At 36.7% G+C, this 19,736-nt stretch overlaps 1 protein-coding gene across 1 annotated transcript in view; it reads left to right on the top strand.

Moving 5' to 3' along the window:
• The window catches only part of LOC150080551 (transmembrane protein 248-like), a 77,841-nt gene extending 65,862 nt beyond the window's left edge, over positions 1-11,979 (top strand). Inside the window, exons 6-7 of the mRNA XM_090381521.1 lie at positions 1,432-1,563; positions 11,707-11,979. Coding sequence (XP_090237647.1) covers positions 1,432-1,563; positions 11,707-11,724 — 150 coding nt within the window. The 3' untranslated portion in view covers positions 11,725-11,979. The remainder of the gene's footprint in view (positions 1-1,431; positions 1,564-11,706) is intronic.
• The last annotated feature ends 7,757 nt before the right edge of the window (positions 11,980-19,736 follow it).

The raw sequence follows: 19,736 nt of genomic DNA, 5'->3' as shown, positions 1-19,736 counted from the left end.
ACACCCTGTGGTTAATATATAATTAACTTTATCAAGTTGCTGTTTTCATCATGAATAGTTAAAAAAATGTTATTGCGAGAAGGAAGTGTATTTAGAAATTGCCTTTTCGTCTTTTCGTGTTGAATTTTAAAATTATGAGTTTGAATTAACAGCTTTTTTAAGTTGACAAGTTTAAAAATTTTCTACATTGTAATAATATACTGGCAACTATCGTATAACATTGTATTTGTACACATGGTTTTACTCTAACACAATTGATAAATTGCGGTGAACCTCGCACAACACGTTACTTATATGACACAGTTTCACTCTAACAGTTAGAGAATCACAGTATTTTTGAGCTTTTGTGTGGGGAAAACCCTGCTAATATGTTGGATGTAATTTTCCAATTTCCAGTCTTTTTTTTTGTGAATCTCCACTGTTGACTCACTAGTTGTTATGCAAAAATTATTGGAAAATTCCCATGTTAGGTTATGTGCTATTGAACTTGTGCTTGTTTGGGACCATAAAAATTTGTGACTTCGAAGCATGCAGTTCGTGACTTTTAGGCGCCTCTGTAGCCAGGTGGGATGAGCAGCAGTGCGTAGCACAGGCTTCTTGATTAGACCGGGGTTCGAGCCCGTCACCACTAAATACGGAGGATGCGGAAAGGTCAGGGAATGACCACCGCACATCACGGAGCAATATGGCCTTAGTTGCTAATGCTCCTAAAAATAAAAAAAACCAAACCAAACCAATCGTGACTTTTAAGGTTTTTTGGAAGGTTATTTTGGTTTTTATTTGATCATTTATAAATTTTTCCGGGTATGTATTACTAAACTTCGTTCTTAAGAATCGTATTGGAATAATTTCTTTGTTGTGAATTAAATTCCAGCCCTAAATTTTGCCAAAGGAAAGTAAAAAAGCACTGCACAAAAGAAACTGTATTTCTCTAGAATCAAAGGTACAAATTTTGGAACGTCTTAAAAAAGGGGAAAGGTATCATACGTTGCAAAAAGTTTAAATTTAAATGAAGTAACAATCCGGCCCATAAAGAAAAATGACCTGAAAATTAGAACTGCTGTTGCTGTAGGATCTTTCCGCAAATATGACAGCTCATCCCCGAGCACTAATTGAGAAAATGGAAAAAGCACTCAATATTTGGATATTACTATTTTTAATAAAAATTAAGCTTCCAACAGTTATTAAAAAGAAAAAAAAAAAAAAAGAAAAAAAAAAGGTGTATTTTTGTTAGCTTTTGGAACGTAACCCCCCCCCCCCTTTTGTACTGATTCTTAGTCCTGTATAAACGCGGTTTCGCACTACACAAGATTTTATAGTAATCTAACTACCATGTTATACGAGGGTTACCTGTATGTTAAATTTTGTGAACCTGTTTTAAGTAATCAGTTGTATGAATTGTGATGAAATTTTAAAAAATTTTCTTATTAGAGAGATCGGTCCATTGTAAATCTTCACTTGATGCACACTAGCTATTTTCTCTTTGTGATGGTCATGACCCTTTTATGTTATGCCTTAATCCGTGGACGTTATAGAACAGCCAAACTATTACCCTCAGAGAAGGTAGGTGTTACTGTGCTTTTTTCTTATCTTTTTAAGTGAATCAAGGAATTTTTTTCCCCAGTCAACACATTTTTTCAATTGCTCCATACGTTTCTCCTAAAACAAGATATTTATTTTCCTAGGCTGTTTTATTAAGGATTTTGTCATTTTTCACCCATTTGGGAAGGTTCAGATTTAATTTTGAACCTACCCCAATGAGTGGAAGTTATGGAGGCTTTTCAAGCAGATCTCCTTTGGCCAGTTAAAGGAGATTTTTCATTCTGCAAACAGATAAAGTAGTCTTAGAATTTACAGATACCATATGCTGATCCCTCTTAGCCTTATGTACCTTGGTGGTTATCCTAGCCTGATTGTTTATTAAATTAAAAAATGGCATTTGGTGAAATACACAATGTTCTTTCCCACTGTGCTTTTGTGAATGGATTTTGGATGTTGTCGCAGAAGGCAGCTTCTGTACCTCATTTGACAAAGTGAGAGACATCACAGCATTCCTTATATGGGCAAACTGATCAGTTACAATTTGTTGCATAGGACAACATTTAGTAGCCAGTAACAGATCAGGAATAAGAATCACTGTGACAGACATCAGTAATAGTATGTTAAATGTGGCTAAAATATGTGATGGTATAGCTCTTAATAATGCTGGTATATGAGGGAAAACTTTCCCTATTTAAAAGTAAAAGATTCAGAAATCAAAATGGAAGTTTTACATACTTTAACAGGCGCTTCTGTATCAACAGTTTGGTACATAATTGCATGGGTATAGTTACTGCTTTCAGTAATATATGTGGATATCTAGCTCATATATATTATCATTTTTGCACATTTTAGCTGATTTAAATTATTATAAGTTTACTATCAGTTTATAAGTTTTGCTTAAGCATGACATTATCCCTATTTAACAGTTAGTGGCTATTACATATTACTGTCATTTTTTCTTTTTCAAAACATACTATTAGTTATTCTGAAATGGTTGTGGTGAAGAGCATCTTTTCTTCTGGTGACATGGCCTTTTGGCTAAGATCAAAGTGTAGTGGTGACATTGGGTTCAGGTGACACATCAGAAAAATTCATTTATCCTTGCATGATAGTGTGAAAAATTTCTTTGAAATTTCCATAATTTACAAGTTTAAAGCAAGTGCATGAATGTTATAACTTTAACTTATATTTTTCTTTAGCATGTATTAACTACATCACTTGCCATATTGTACTGTGGATTTATGACAATGCAAGATTGAATGAAGGTTACGTTATGACTTTGCTACCTGAAGAATATTAATTGCACTCATATGGTTAATTGTAATGAAATGAATTATTTACTTGTTTTGAATGATTATCTTTCATTAGTTATTTTTGATTAAACCTTGTTTTTGGGTCTGACTGATTATATTTATCTTTTAGTAATTCATGTATGTTCAGTAAAAAAAAAAAAAAAGCATCTATTTGTAAGGTGGCATTTGTGCCACCTTACAATTGGCATTCTGTTTTAGTTTACAGGATATTTATTTCCATATTTCTGTGTTTGTAAGTTGATTAATGTAGAATCTTATTAAGCTTAAATTAATAAACTTGACAAATATTTTTTATTTGTAGTTGTAAAAAAGCAAAAGAAAAACATTACAGAATTTGTTACAAAGGCATGTTATGATAGTTCAGAAACCTGGTGATCAAAATAAACAGTGAATTCCAATCATGTTGAACAGTAAGAAAATGTCTCTTCTTCCTACTACTACTCTCATGTTCTGACATAAGCCACAAAGATGATTGCCATTTTTGCTTAACTGAAGTGCAAGGCATTCACACTAAAATAATGTTCACATTCACACTAAAATAGATGTCATTATCCAGGGACTACCCCACACACACGATGCCAAACTGAAAATTAAACACCAAGTAACCAATCAGTAGCATAATCTATGAAATCATAAAAATTAGTCTAAATATAATAAAAATGAATATTAATAGACCAATTTTATTAGTGACTTATTTACAAATTGTGGTAAATAATATGCAGCCTTTCTGAACTAATCGATACTTTTAAATACACAGGCAGAGGATTCATACAAGGAAACTGTTGCATTATTAAAGAAATTTCCACAGTATGCAAGATTAGTATTGCTTCATTGCATGCTATTGATAGTAAGGAGTTACACCTTCGTAAAATGCATGCTCAATGAATTCTTCAGTTTAGCATCAGAACTGAATAAATTATGTAATGTATTGTATTCCTGTGCTTCTTGGGTGGTATGAGCACAAAGGAGATGCCTTTTTAGGTCACTTTGTGTTCTTAGAAGGCAGCTCCTTTGTAAAGATGAGTGACTGGAGATTAATTCTGGGTGTACTATTACACATCAGAATCAAATATGCAGTTTCATAGTGGTGCCATATAGGCTCACCTCAACCAAAGAAAGTCCATACCTAAGCATTAAGCTGGGAAAATGTTACTCACTGTATTCTGGAATCATAAAGGAATGATTCTGGAACATTGTCTGGGGAGAGAAGAAAGATGAGTATTGCAGTTCTTCTAAATCAGTTAAAGTCAGCAATCCTAAAGAAATTCTTGGTTTGCTCTCCTGCAGCATGTATTAACTACATCGGGTCTTCATACTGCCTGTTCTATAGTGAATCAGATACAGGAGGTGTAATTTGAAGTATTTTTGATATTCATCAGACTTGGCTTCATGGGATCATCACCTTTTTTAGGTCACTAAAAGATGCACTGAGAAGATGTCACTTCTCGTTAGATGAAAAAGTCAAGATGATAGTGCATGAATGGCTGTGCATCAACCACAAAACCTCTTCACTTGTTGAATCTAGGCATTAGTTCAGCATTGGAGGAAGTGTGTTGAATGTAATGATACTACATTGAAGATGACATGCATAGTTTCCTTGTTTTTTTGTTTAATACAACTTTTATTTAGCTTTTGTGGATTTCACTTGAATCACTATGATTGTACTTTGATGGACTGCAGCCAGAGACAAGTAAGACATTCTTTTCTTTATGTAATTCATTTCAAACTTCAGTTAAATTCTTTGTCATGTTTTTCAGCCATTTTTCGGCAGCAGTACCCTTTTGTGAATTAATTTTTTTCATGGAATCCCAAAATAACATAAAAAAAAAAAACAAAACAATAAAAAACAAAACCGTACTATTGTACAAATTAAATAAAAAATCAATAGCAAAACATTTATGGAACTTTAGGAGTAACTTTGCGGAACACACTTTGAAAATCACTGCTTTATGTAATTCATTTCAAAATTCAATTCACTTCATTATATAATTGTAAATTGAACACAAAGCAGTCTATTCAGTTTTGTTCATGTACAGCCAGACCCCATTTTATGCTGATGCATTCCTGAAAACTAGAGTTTAAACTGAATCAACTTAAAATGAGGCCATTTTTGTATAGCACTTACATGTGTTAGTAAAATTAATTAATTTAAAATTTGTTACAGAATACGTATATCACTGTAAAAAAATTATCAGCTTTCTTGAAGGTGTTGTGTGGAGATTGCTTTGTCTGGAATTTTTTCTCACAATGCATTCCCTTATACCAGGATATATCAAGAATGCTTATTTTACTTTAGTGCTATTTCAAAATTTGGATCATTCTTAGTTATAATATGTAAGGCATCATTATACTCATTAATAAAATCTGTCAATAAATTTGTCATTAATTATTTTCCCTATCATCATTTGGAGAATCCTCTTTCTCAACAGTAGACATTTGCTTTTCCAGTTCCATCTGTTCTTTGTTAGTCAGACCTCTCTCATATGACTGGCGCATCCGTAGCCAGGTGGGCAGGAGCAGCAGTGCGTAGCACACGCTTCTTGATTAGACTGGGGTTCGAGCCCATGACCACCAAATACAGAGGATGCAGAAAGGTCAGGGAATGACCACCACATATCCCCAGAGCAATATGGCCCTACTTGCTAATGCTCCTAAAAACCAAATAACAAACAAACAATCTCATATGACCGTTAGTAACTATTGGATATTTTATGTTTTATTCTTAATTGTTTGCTTTGAATCATAAACCTCTGGCCATAATTCTTCCACAACTTTTACATAGAGTTTTTTTTTTTTTTTTTTATGTAAACCCCTAACACGAGAGGTATTAGAACCTATAGTACTTAGTACCGTGCTTGGGTTGGAGGTTGAGAAGACGAAAGAAGATATTTGTTGACATTGGACTTGAACTTCTGTAGATTGTAATTTTCAGGAAATACGTAAGGAAGGTTGTTCCAGAAAATGGCAGTTGAATGAATAAATGAGGAAAATGAAAAGTTGGTTCTGTGGGTTTGAAATTGGACAGTAAATGGATGTTGGATGGTGGCGGCACGTGTTCGGACTGTTTTGAAAGAGAGAGCCGGAATTGTAGAAGCCAATTCAGAAGAACAGTGCCCGTGGAAATATCTGTAGAAGAGGCATGCAGCAGAAACAGTACGTCTACGAGACAGCGAGTGGAGAGACTCTGTTAGAGATGAATCAAATCATTAATTAACCTAACTGCCCTCTTCTGAATGGAATCAAGAAGCCTGAGAGAGGTTTTGGGGGCACCACCCCAGACGTGGGAACAATATTCTGTGGTAGGGCGGATTTGTGATTTGTACAGAGTGAACAGCTGTTTGGAAGAAAAGTGTTAAGCCAAGAGCGAAAGAGAAAAGCAAGTTTTTTAGATGCAGAGGAAGCAATATTTGTAATGTGCTTGTGCCAAGAGAGATTAGAAGTTAGAGTAATCCCCAAAAGAGATATATCATTTTGCCTAGAAATCGGAGTGTCACCAAAGATAAGCATAGGGGCAGAAGAATCCTTTTTGCGAGATATGACAAGACTGAGTTTTAGAAGGATTGAAATCAACCAAGTTGTCATTGCCCCACTGGAGATTTCCTGGAGATCGGCATTTAAGGAATTGGTAGCAGATTTTCGAGAAGTTGAAGCTCATTGAACAGGGCAAGCTTTCTCAAAATGGAAAGTGGAATGCAATGTGCTATCATCGGCAAAACTATGGATAGGATTTCCAGTCAATGGAAGAAGGTCATTAATATACAAGAGGAAAAGAGTGGGGGAAAGAACTGAGCCTTGGGGGACACCGGCATTAGTGGAGAAGTTAGAAGATAAAGAGCCATCTACCATCATCCTCAGTGAGCGATCAGAGAGAAAACTGGATAACCAATTACAAAAAACAGTTGGCAAACCATAAGATGGAAACTTGTTTAGAAGACCTTTATGCCAAACACGATTGAAAGCCTTTGAGATGTCAAGGGCAACTGCTTGTGTTTCACCGAACTTTTCCATTGAATTAGTCCATAAATGGTTAACATAAGCAAGAATATTACCAGTGGATCGACACTGATGGAATCATACTGGTAATCGTTGATCAGATGGAAGGTTTCTAGGTAGTTTAAGAGTTGGCGGTTGATTGATTTCTCCATTACTTTAGAAAGAGTAGAAGTAATTGCAATGGGACGATAATTGGATGGGTGGGATTTGTCACCCTTTTTAGGAACTGGCTGGATATGAGCAAATTTCCAAGCAGAAGGAAAAATACCTTTGGAATAAGAAAGTGAAAAAAGGCAGCAAAGAACAGGAGTAAGTTCAGGAGCACAGGTTTTAAGAACAAGTGGAGAAATACCATTGGGACCTGGAGCTTTCTTAGCATCAAGATTCGTCAAAATCCTTTTGATGGAAGACCACAGGAGGCATTGAATGGAGTGTGTTGGAAATGGTGGAAGGTGTTTTACCAAGATCATTAATACATGAGCTGGAAGAAAAATGGGATGCTAGCAGGTCAGCTTTATCCTTGGCTGAAGTGACAGCAGAACCATCTGATTTGGACAGAGGTGGGAGCAGAGATGGGCAAAAGTTGCGGCCAATAGCTTTGGCAAGAGACCAGAATGTTCGGCTACCATTAGGGCAAGAAGCAAGTTTTCTACTCTTAACCTGTTCAAACTCTGGTTTGGACTAATTAATAACTGCTTTACAATTGTTGCGAGCTTTGGTGTAGGCAAAAAATGAAACTGAACAATGAGAAACAAGCCAATTACGATATGCAACGTTCTTCTCTTGAACAGCCTTAGTGTCCGACCGGGTAGCTGGGGGGGGAGTAAAGTGCCTGCCTGGCAACCCAAAGGTCACGGGTTCGAATCCCGCCTTGGGCTTGGATCAGAGTAAATGCAAAAACTTTTGGAAGTGCATTATGGCCACAGAAACCGATGCGCCAACAACTAACCAAAAAAAAAGTAAAAGTAAAGTAAACAGCCTTAGCACATTTATTGGAAAACCAAGGTTTAGATAAAGGATGAGATTTTAAAGTGGAGTGTGGGATAAAGGATTCTATTCCTGCAAGAATAATTTCACTGACACAATCTGAGCAAACATTGAGATCAGAAGTTTTGAAACAGTAATCCAACCAAGGAAACAAAGAAAAGAAATCTCGCAGGTCGTCCCATTTCGCATTCTTGTAATGCCAAACAATACGAGGTTGGAAATAACCATGAGATAAAGACTCCATTGGAGAAGAGACAATCACCAAGTTGTGATGTGAGATGCCTAAAGGACCCCCTCACTTCGACTGTGTACTTAGAAGGGTTTGTGAGAAAAAGATCAAGCATGTTGGCTGTATGGTTAGGATTGTCTGGTATTCTTGTAGGTAAATGAACAATCTCTGCAAGGTCATTAGTTATTGCAAAAGCCTCAGCATCTTGATCAGCTGGGCCAGTGTGACTAGAAAATGGAAGCCAGCTGGAGTTGAGAACATTAAAATCACAAAGGAAAATTACCTCACTGTTAGGAAAGTTGGACTGGAGAAAGTCAAGTTGCAAAGAGAGGAAGTCAAAGAGCTCCAAGTGATTAGTAGAGTTGGGGAAGGGTAGAGACAACAGATGAATTTGACACAATGAGGTAGAGAGATTTTAAGCCAGATAAGATCAAAGAGAGGAGATTCCAAATTGCCAAGTCTCTGACAGGGAATATCAGAACGGACATATGCACAAGTACCACCTTTCAGGCAAAAGGAATCATACAGCGAATAATTTGAACAACTGAGATGAGCAGTAGTTGAATCAACCAATAACTGAGATTCTGTCAGAAAAAGTACATGGGGTTTGGCAGACTGCAAGTGAAAATGGACATCGTTGAGATTAGAATTGAGACCACGTATATTTGTGAAATGAATTAGGAAGTGTTTGGGAGGTTTAGATCTTTTTGCAGATAAGCTTACTCTATTAGTTTGACAATTCATGGTGTATTCAATAGTAAGAAAAAGTGGGTGGGGCATTGCTGTATGAAGTAGACACAGTTGGTTGAGACATCACTCCAGGTCATGCTGGATTGCCTTCATAATGTGGCAAGACTTTCAAAACTCCCTAAATGGCAGTTGATTTTGACTACCAGTTGTCTTAATCAGTTCCTTGAAGATGTAGCTCATATAGCAGCACTCCAAATTACCTATGCCATGCTAGAATATCAGTTGAATGGGGGATATTGTGCTTGATAGAACACCACTTCTCCAGGCAACTTCAAATATATTCAGTTTTCAGGTTAACTGGATGGTCAAGTACATTGTCAGTCAGTAATAGTGCTTTGGGCTTCAAGTTATTAGTCTCTTCAGCACCTCTATAGCACTTTACTTCCATGCAAAATTCTTTTATGGACTATTCTTGAAAAATGTCCTCTTTCATTAATGATTTTGCACGGAAGTCTTCTCACTGTTTTTTGCCTCAGGATGAATGAGAGTATTGTTGTAGTTATCGCAGTTACACACTTAGCCAACGTTTTTGATTTTTCAAAATTTCGTACAATAGTTCTGATAGCTGAAGTAGCAATACATGAAAAATTACCTACATACACTTGATGTTTTCTTCAAGGTGCTTTGACACTTTCATTTTAAGTTTGTGTTGTTTTTCTTTACTTTTGATGTGAAAACATCTTTGGCAGCACCGACTAAATTTCAGACCTAAGGAAAACCAATTTTTTAAGAAAATGTGACCACTTCCTAAACATCCGATACTTACTCTACTGAATTAACTAATGTTTATTCAGTAGAGTAAGTAGTGGACTGAAGTAACATGGTAACGAAAATGCAAGATGGAAATAATGCAAATGATGTCGTCATTTCCATAAAGGTTACTAATCTTCATGTTTCTTTTAGGTATTTTGATTTGTGTATATTGATTACAAAATAAAAGAGCTTTTGTATTGTAAATACAGTCTTTTTTTGATCATTCACAAATTTCCATAATTTCAGCTGGAAGACAGGATACAATGGCTTTATGCCTAATTTCCATGTGACTGTCATCAGGGAATGACTGATCTAGCGTAGTTTGATACAATCAATAGTGTCAACCAAATATTAAAGCCACGCTTTAACTATTCACTTTCTTACTAATTACGATCAAATAGCTGGACTTCGGTGTTTTCTTGTATTTTATATGCCCGTTTATATAATGATCATCATCAATCTCCCTTAGCAAGCAATGGACCATCATGTTGATTGAAACAGGCACATTGATCACTTGGCCCAGAATGCCGTGTTATCCATATGCACCTTATCTGCATCAATGGTAAGTGAGGAGAAATGATCCTCTCTCTCTCTCACTAAATCCAACTTTGGTAAATGCAATGGAATTTCTGGTAGACAAAGCCATTCAGCTTAAATAGTGCTGGAATGGTGTTCTTAAGTGATCCTTTACAGCTATTACATATAAGGAATGCCATCAATGTCAACATCAGGAAATGCAGTGCGTATTAGTGGTATATCTTTAGCAGATGGTTTCTTTGTGTCATTTTCGAACCATGGACAGTTGCAAATGTAGCATACAGAACAGAAATTATTATTATTAAGCTTGATTTCACCCCCTGTACAGCTGTTGGCTAGACGGGTGTACATAGAAGTATAAGTGAAAAATACATACATTAAAAGGACAATAGATAATGTTTGACAATGCACTTGCTTGGAGTTGGGATAGTATATGTATACATATTTACAAATCATTTTTCATACATCTCCTTTCCAACTCTATGCGCATTCTTATGTAAATAGTAGTTGGCATAAGAAAAAGGAGCTTCATTTAAACTCATCTGCTCCACAATTGGAGGAATGTTCCATTGTACATAACTAAGTTAGTTCGGGTACATCATTGTTAGATGGAGCAGCATTGCTGGTTGAAGGCACTGCTAAATCCAATGCTTGATTTTCTGTTTGTCTTTTATGCAATCTCGATAGTCTTTGTCATTCTCGCACACTCATTGCTACCTCTGTCTTTATTTTCTTAGGTTGGCTTTCAGTCAATTTCACTAATCAGAAAATTATTAATATGAAAACGTCTTTAGCAGCCTAACAATGGAATGTAACGAAAATGCAGATTGCAAAAATACAAATACTTGTATTTTTGCAATCATACTATTCAACAAATGGCTACAATCAAATGGGTAATTAGGCTTGGCTTGGATTTCGTTTACATCTTCCAAATGTTGATTTAGTAGAGTAAGTAGCAAGTGTGAGCATAAAAGGTTACATCGTTTATATTAAATATTTCATACTGAATTATGTCACTAATGTTGATACGGTACAGTAAGTAGCAGGTGTGAGCATAAAATGTTAACATCATTCCAGCTGTCCGATTTTAAAACCGTTCTAATTTTTGTCAAAGATGTTTTTGCATAAAACATCTTTCATGCATACAGGGCGGCACACACATGGTTTTTTATTGTATTTGTTAATACTATTTTGTACAAAAAACTTTACAAATTAATTCCAAAATATATGTACTTTGAGACCCCATCCAGCAAACACACCTGAGTTAGGTGATGATGTATCAGGCGGTGTGTGTTCTTTCAAAAGGTTTGTCCCAAATGAACAGCATTAATTTGAATCAGTGCAAAACGGCAGCATAAAGTGGGAACTGATCGTACTAATTTTTAAAGATAACAGTATAACAATCCTTTATTATACATTTAGAGTAATGTTGTTTTACCATCATCAAACATGTATAGTTTTCGGGTGGAATTATAAGATTATATAAAAATAATTATAATCACATACATATTCTAATCAAACAATTATGAAACGTTTTATTCACTGCATTTATTTTTTTTTTTATCTTTAATTTTTTTATTATTTTATTTTATTTTTTTTCAGATTCCTCTAGAGGCATAAGAATTCATTCATTGACTGTATGAAAATAACTAATTTACAATGGACTTGATGACATATTAGTCATAGCAACCAAGGAGAAGCTATATTGTACATGGAAAATTAGGATACCCATTAATTATTATATTAACTCCATTCTGTACAGGTACATTACTAACATATGTACAGCAGTGAACTGGTCTACAAGTGTGGGGGCATAACAGGCATAGGATGTCTTTTTTATGTATATATTAAAATAAACTGGTTGTATCTGTGGTACTATCTTTTTACTAAATTATGCTGGCACATTCTATATACCTACACACTTCAGTTTGATTCCTTGCACTTGCATCATTTACATTGTACTGGTTCACACTGTTCACAGAACTTCATATTAGACCATAGTTACTCCCAAGTCCTTTTCATTATCAACTATCTTAACCCTTCAGCTGGCAAACACTTGCAGTTTTCACTATCAATGTGTTCACAGTCATTCTCTGTGGTCAGAGGTGCTACTAGGGTATCTGCTTTGCTCTTATATCTCTTTTACTGTGGAGTTAGAGGTGGATCATGCTCTGGGTCTAGATATCTTCATTCTGTATATGGTTTCCTATTTGATGACCTCAATAGAAAACCAATGTGCCAGGGACAGTTCCCCAATTATAAGTCAGCACATATGCAAGAACATCTACATAGCTCAACACAAGCATTATTTAATCAAGCATGATTCCACTGATGACAGATGCCAAGATCTCTAGGATCGGGGCAGATTTGTTTAGGTGAAGATATCCCCCATGTTTTGGATAGATTTAAGTTGCATGAAAATAATTCTGTTTTCCATTTTGATTGCAGTAATGAACTAATTTCCACTGCTTATATTCCTCACTATCTGGGTATTTCTGCATGTGTTGCTAGGATGTTGTGATGCTACCATATTGATTGTGTGCAGCTCCCTGACAAAGTTGCAGTCAGTGGTTTCTAGAGTTAACTCTGTGTGCAGATTCCATTTATCGGATCACATGCCTCGATTGTGGGGTGTGTTATAATTCAATTTGAATTATAATTTGAAATTATCTCGGAGCATGAGGAGACTACTTACCAGGCCAACTTTTCCTGCTCTGCTTTACTGAGAATTACTAGTGTGGGTAGCATGTTAATTGTAACCCACGTTCCAGTGCTGAAATTTTGGGCACGTACATAATTCTCATTGATGCAAATGCAGAACCCACATATACCATATTATGGAAGTGGTTATGTTATAGCATGATGAACGATGGCAAACTTGTAAAAATGTGACAGCTGATATTGCACCCATCTCCATTTCTCTCGTGTGTGTTTTTTTGCTACCATTCACGATCTGCATTGATGTTTGTCTTAAAAGTTGATAAAGGAGCATATTGTCCCAAAAACTTCTTGGTGTATATTTTATTTCTATCTCTGATTTAGCTCCAATTTATAAAGTTTCAATTATGTCCTACTCTATATTTTAATAGTTTTATTTATTACATTTCATCAGCAGTTATAAGATTTATTTCAGTGTGATTAGTACAGTAAAATTATGCAAGGAAGCAAGCTTATATACCATCAGCCAAACAAAAAAAAACTTAGTCTAACCAGTGCAGTCTTCTCCTTAAATTCAGTAAACTTCCAATCTTCACTAGAGTAGGCGAGAGTATTCCAGAAGTCAGTTGCTCTTTTATTGAAGGAAAAATTTTAAACATCTATTCTACGGTTATTCCTTAAAAATTTAAATTTATGCCTTGTGTATTTATGTGACCACGTGTAAGGATACTCTCCATGTACCTTTAGTTAATTTATCCCTTTTAAAGGCCTAAAAACCTTTGTTAAGGTCTGAATTTTGAACACTAACAACAACCGCATGAGCTGACTTAGCCTGCCACACTGTTCACAGAACTTCATATTAGACCATAGTTACTCCCAAGTCCTTTTCATTATCAACTATCTTAACCCTTCAGCTGGCAAACACTTGCAGTTTTCACTATCAAACTCCTCATCCCTTAAGTTGCTATGTTTTTAAAACCTTCTATTGGCCAGAAGAAATAATTCAAAATTGTTCATATTTTGATGCTATCCTACATTTCAATCTATTATGAACACATCCATGAAGTACATTTTTTTTATATTTAAAACATTTTAAAATAATTTTTTGAAATAACACCATTGGGGCATGCGTGTTTGTTTTTTTTTGTTTGAACTTGCCTGTCCTCTTTGAGCGTGGCATAATTTTTTGATGTGGGAAGAAACTACACACTGCTAAGATTAGTGGCAATTGGCACTTGTGAAACCAAAACTAATGCATTCTTTGTAATTGGTGCTGCAGTTGTTTATACTGTCACTTTCCATTTTCTCTTGTGAAAAACAGAACTCCCAGATTCCTTGATATTGGTGCTCATATGGACCTTGGGGCTGTTGCAGACGTTCTTTCAGGTATGCAAAACTGGGCTTGCTACCTGGGAGTCTAAAACACTGATGGAACTGATATTTGGGTGACACAAGTCAAGTAGACCTAATTTCAGCAAAGTCTGGTCAGTCTGTGACATCCAAATCCTCTGCTTGCACCATCACAAAGGTGGAACTGTTAGTAACCCTGTGTATAACCCTCATGTGCAAGTCCTGAAATATGGCATGTAGTATACTGGAGGTGACCACTCAGCCCAGGTGTGAACCAATGTAAGTGGGGGTCGAGTTGTGGTGCCCACACAACATGGAGAAATGCCACTTCTCTGTGTTACCAGGTAACACTAGGTGGCAGATAACCGGTGCAGTACCACCATTTTTCTTATTGGAGGCTTAAAGTGGTGGAACCCATTTTTTGTTTCCAGAGCAAAGCTCCAGCAACCCATCTCTTCCATCATGCAGTATGATTGATATCTTTTGAAGTTATGATGGACATCATGGCAAAATCCAATTTTCCTTACATTTCAAGGGCACAGCTCTAAAACAGTGTTCCCACGCTGGACACTAGCTAGTTCACTGGACAAAACATTGGAAACTCTCTAGGAGGCTTTAGGATCAGCTAGTATATAATCTCATTACCTCTACTCTGCCAAATAGCAATTGGAGGGAATCTGAATGATGTGTATGCGGAGAGCATTTTCGAGGCCATGTTATGTCAAGGAGCTGGGTATATTCTTGCCATGTATATGTCATACAAAATTTTCATTACTTCATACAGCATGTCCCCCCCACCTTTTTTTTTTATTACTAATACATCATGAATTGCCAAACTAATAGAACAGACTTCTCTATGAAAAGATCTAACCCTCCCAAATACTTCCTCATTCATTACAAAGTTCCAATCTTAGTGATGTCCATTTCCCACTTAATCTGCCAAACCCCATGTACTTTTTCTGACAGAATCCCAATTATTGATTCACTCATCTCAGTTGTCTAAATTATTCGCTGTATGATTCCTTTCGCTTCAAAGGTGGTACTAGTACATATGCCTGCTCTGATATTCCCTGTCAAAGACTTAATTTGGAATCTCTTCTTTTCAATTTTTTCTGGTTTAAAATCTTTACCACATTCTTGACAAATTCACCTGTTGCCTTTATCGTTCTCCCAACTCCACTAATCACTTGGAACTCTTTGACTTCCTCTTTGAAACATGACTTTCTCCAGTCCTACTTTCCTAACAGAGGTAATTTTCCTTGGTGATTTTAATGATCACAACTCCAGCTGGCTTCCGTTTTGTAGTCACATGGACCCAGGGTCAAGATGCTAGGGCTTTTGCACAGATTGTTCATTTAATTACCAGACAATCCTAACCACACAGCCAACAGGCTTGATCTTTTTCTCACAAACAATTCACTGACTTCACTCTTGTTCTGTGTTGCCATTTTTCACTCACTTACTCCAAAGGTATTTTCCCTTCTGCTTGGAAATTTGCTCATACTGATTCCTAGGCAAGATAATACACCGATCAGCCAAAACATTATGACCAGCGAGTCATTATGCAAATCAAAACAACTGCAGGTGAACTACGGTGTATGTGCAGGTCGTGACAAAATATAAAAAAGATTGATACTCAGCTCTGTTAATTAGTGTTACTCTTGTTCTTCTAATGGGAACGGCAGAAGACTTAAGCAAGTTTGACAACGGCCAAATTGTAATGGCCAGACGACTGGGTCAGAGCATATCCGAAACAGCACAGCTGGTGGGGTGCTCACAGTCAGCCATGGTTAGTAGCTACCAAAAGTGGTCTGAGGAGGGGAAACCCACGAACCACCAGCGAGGTGTCGGCTCATCGATGCTAGAGGTGAGCGCAGGCTCTCCCGAATGGTAGGTGGCGACTGTGGTGCAACTCACCAGTAATGGGAGTAATATGTCACAACACACAGTACATCGAACCCTGCTGAAAATCAGGTGCATAGCTGCAGGCCGCTCCAAGTGCCCATGCTAACCATGGTTCACCGGCGACAGTGTCTACAATGGGCACCCAAGCATCAAAACTGGACCTTGAGTGACTGGAAGAAGGTAGTCTGGTCTGATGAATCACATTTCCTGTGGATGGCTGGGTACATGTGCGTCGTTTACCTGGGGAAGTGATGACGCCTGGATGCACTGTGAGAAGAAAACAAGGCGGTGGTGTTATTTGCTTTGGGTGATGTTCTGCTGGGATACCCTGGGTCCAGTATCATGTGCTGGGCACTCTGATGTCTACCACCTACCTAAACATTGCTGACCATGCACACCCTTTCGTGGCAACGGTCTTCCCCTCTGTTTTGCTGCACGTGGAGGACAAACATCATATTAAGTAGGTGGTCATGTTTTGGTTCATCAGTGTATATCTCTTGGGATTACTCTGATTTCTAATCTCTCTTGGCATAAGCACTTTACAAATATTGCTTCCTCTGCATCTAAAAAACTGGGTTTGCACTTTCGCTCTCAGTGCTACTTTTTTACCAAACAGATGTTCGCTCTATAAATCACAAATCCACTCTACCATTGAATGTTGTTCCCACATCTGGAGCATTGCTCCCAAAACCTCTGTCAAGCTTCTAGATTCCATTCAAGAGGTTGGTTAGGTGAATTAATGACTGATCTCTAACAGAGTTTCTCCACTCTGTCTTAGATGTTCTGTTTCTGCTGCATGCCTTTTCTATAGATACTTCCATGGGCATTGTTTTTCTGAATTGGCTGCTATAATCCCCACTGAATATCAGCCTTAATAAAAATTATATACTTGGTCGGGGTTGAATTAAAACAGTCGAGGAAAAAAGGGATCTGGGAGTTATAAATATGGACAGATATTAAGTTTTCTGAGCACTGTAAATAGGCAGCCAGGAAAGCCCATGGCATTCTCTTCATGATTTATCGAAAATTGTCCTGTAAAGATAGGGAGGGCATAATCCCGCTGTATAAGGCAATTGTAAGACCACATTTGGAATACTGTGTTCAAGTATGGAGATCTCATTTGAAAAAATACATTGAGCTTCTTGAAATGGTCCAAAGACAGGCAACCAAAATAGTGAGATCAGCAGGACAACCATATGAAGAAAGACTCCGATTATGTGGGCTACAGAGCAACCAGGTACCTCATAAGTTACCCGATTCAGTTTTATAAGGCTCTGAGAGAGATTAATAAAATGAATGAAGGTAGAATTCTCAGTGTTAAGAAGAATTCCAGAACTAGGGGTATATAAATTCAAATTACAGGGGTTCAACTTTAGATTAGAGTGTAGGAAGTTATTCTTTCAGTCAGCAAGTCATTGATTGCTGGAACAAGTTGCCCTTACAAATCATTGAGGCTGACAGCTTGAATAAATTCAAAGATCAACTAGATAGTTACCTGTGTGACGAGGAAAGTATATAATTTGTATTTTCTTATGTACTTGGCTTTTTTTTTTTGCCACTGCAGCAAAAGCCTCTGGCTTCCTTGCACTATATGCCTATTATCAGATTAACACATGTCTTTCCCCTGACACCCCCTTGAGTATCCTTACTAATAGTGGAAAAACCCTAGCACTACTTTTGCTCAAATGGTTCCATCAGACATTTGCTAGGTTGGCATTTTTGAAACTTTGGTGATCCTGTCCTCATTTAGTGAAAGACAGGTCAACGCAGTTTCTCTCCTATACACTTCCTCTCCTTATCAACCATACTATTGAAGCACACTAATATAATTATCTTTCTACAATATATTATTTTATACTAATATTTGATTGCTTTGTTTTATTATATTCGTGCTCATGCAGTTTAAAATGGAAACAAATTGAAAGCATAGCTGGAAGTGTCATACACTGTTCATATTATATATTTTTATACTTTTAAAAGTTGCAGTGAAAACTATGTTTATAAATACAGAAATCTGTGCATATAATTTTTTATATAATACAGTGGATTCCGGTTATTTGGGCCACCGGTTAATAGGGGCAGCCATTTATTTGGGGCAAATCTTAAGAAACAGAAACCAACCGAGAAAATAGCTAGGGTTTACTTCGCTTACTTGGGACAAAATGGCGTTTAATCGGGGCAGGAGACTGCAGCACTGGAAATTACCCTACGATTGTCTCCAACAGTACCACGTGGTTCGGTCGAAATTCTGGAGGTCACAACCATAAAACAATTAGCAGTCACCTGTTTATTGGGCTTTTCTGTTAGTGAAATCTATCATAAACGGACAGTAAACTCGATCTTACTGAATTTGCGATAATACCGACAGCTGGAATTCTGTGGGTTATTATGGTGAAATGAGTTTACACTTCCATGAAATCTTCAATCATATAAAAAAATTAATTTTCAGATCTTCCCTTCATTCCTATTTTTAAAGCTTTGTAACTCGTTACTCCGTTCTCACTTGCGCGTATCGTGTTACTTTCAATTTGTGTGTGCCATGTTCTTTATTATTGATTACTTATCTTTTTACTGTTTTAAATTTTAACCCCCGCCCACAAATGTCAGTGAACAGAAATGTCAACTAGTTAGTTAGTATGTACATATTACAGTACATATTAATTATTCCGATTATCACGTATATTCTTCAGATTTTCATGTATCATTTAATTGGTAAAGTAATAAAGGGTAAATTTGTGCTTAATATATCTTTACTTTTATAGCCTGTGGATAATATTCCTCATATTTTCTCTAATTAGAATCGCTGTTTAATAGAATTAAAATTCAATTCACAAACGTGATCATAATGACCGGCGCTTCATATAGTGAACGGTACTTTACTATGGTGAGTTCATAACGTGATTTGATTGTACAGTGAACTAATTGTAAAGGGGGGTACGTTGTATTTTTAACTATTTACGTGAAACTTCGGATAATTGCCCTGGCTTAATCGGGCCAAAATGCACAAGTCCCGATGTGTCCCAAATAACCGGAATGGACTGTACTAGGCATGTGTTGATGGTGGGCCAATACACAAAGTTATAATATTAGTATTAGCAATGGCCACATGGTGGAAGGAAGCCTGTGGCTTATGCTGCACCAGCCAAAAAAATAAATAAAATAATAAGAAAATTAATAAAAGAAAAGGAAAAAGACAACTATATGTTTCCTCTCCTCCTCCAGCTGACCTTGGAATTTCCCCAAACTGTCAGCCACGTGGATAACTTATTCCAGTAATTTATAACTCACTGGCTAAAATAAAACTTCCTGCAATCCAGTTATTTGTTTGCTTTTTTCGGGATTTATTAGGCACATCAGCAACTATAGCCATAGCGTGCCAACTGCAGTCCAGTCTTAATATCTCCTCCCTCCCTCACGTAACTTGAATTTATGGCCCCTAGAATCATTTATAACTGTGAAAATTTTGTCCTTATTCATTTTACTTATGCCTCTCAGAGCTTTAAACACCTCAATAAGTCTCCTCTAAGGTGCCTAGTTTCCAAGCTCTGCAACCGACATATTCGAAGTCTTTCCTCATATGGATGCCCCTTTTGCCTATCTCACCAGGTGAGTTACCCATCTTTGGACCCTTTCAAGAAGCACATTGTCTTTCTTTCTTTAGGTGCAGTCTCTATACTTGAATACAGTATTCCAAGTGTGGTCTAACAAGAGCCTTATAT

Source organism: Mastigoproctus giganteus, chromosome 9, assembly GCF_048544385.1.
Source record: "Mastigoproctus giganteus isolate SK-2022 chromosome 9, ASM4854438v1, whole genome shotgun sequence".
Classification (NCBI taxonomy): Eukaryota; Metazoa; Arthropoda; class Arachnida; order Uropygi; family Thelyphonidae; genus Mastigoproctus; species Mastigoproctus giganteus.
This window is presented reverse-complemented; position numbering and strand designations above follow the sequence as displayed.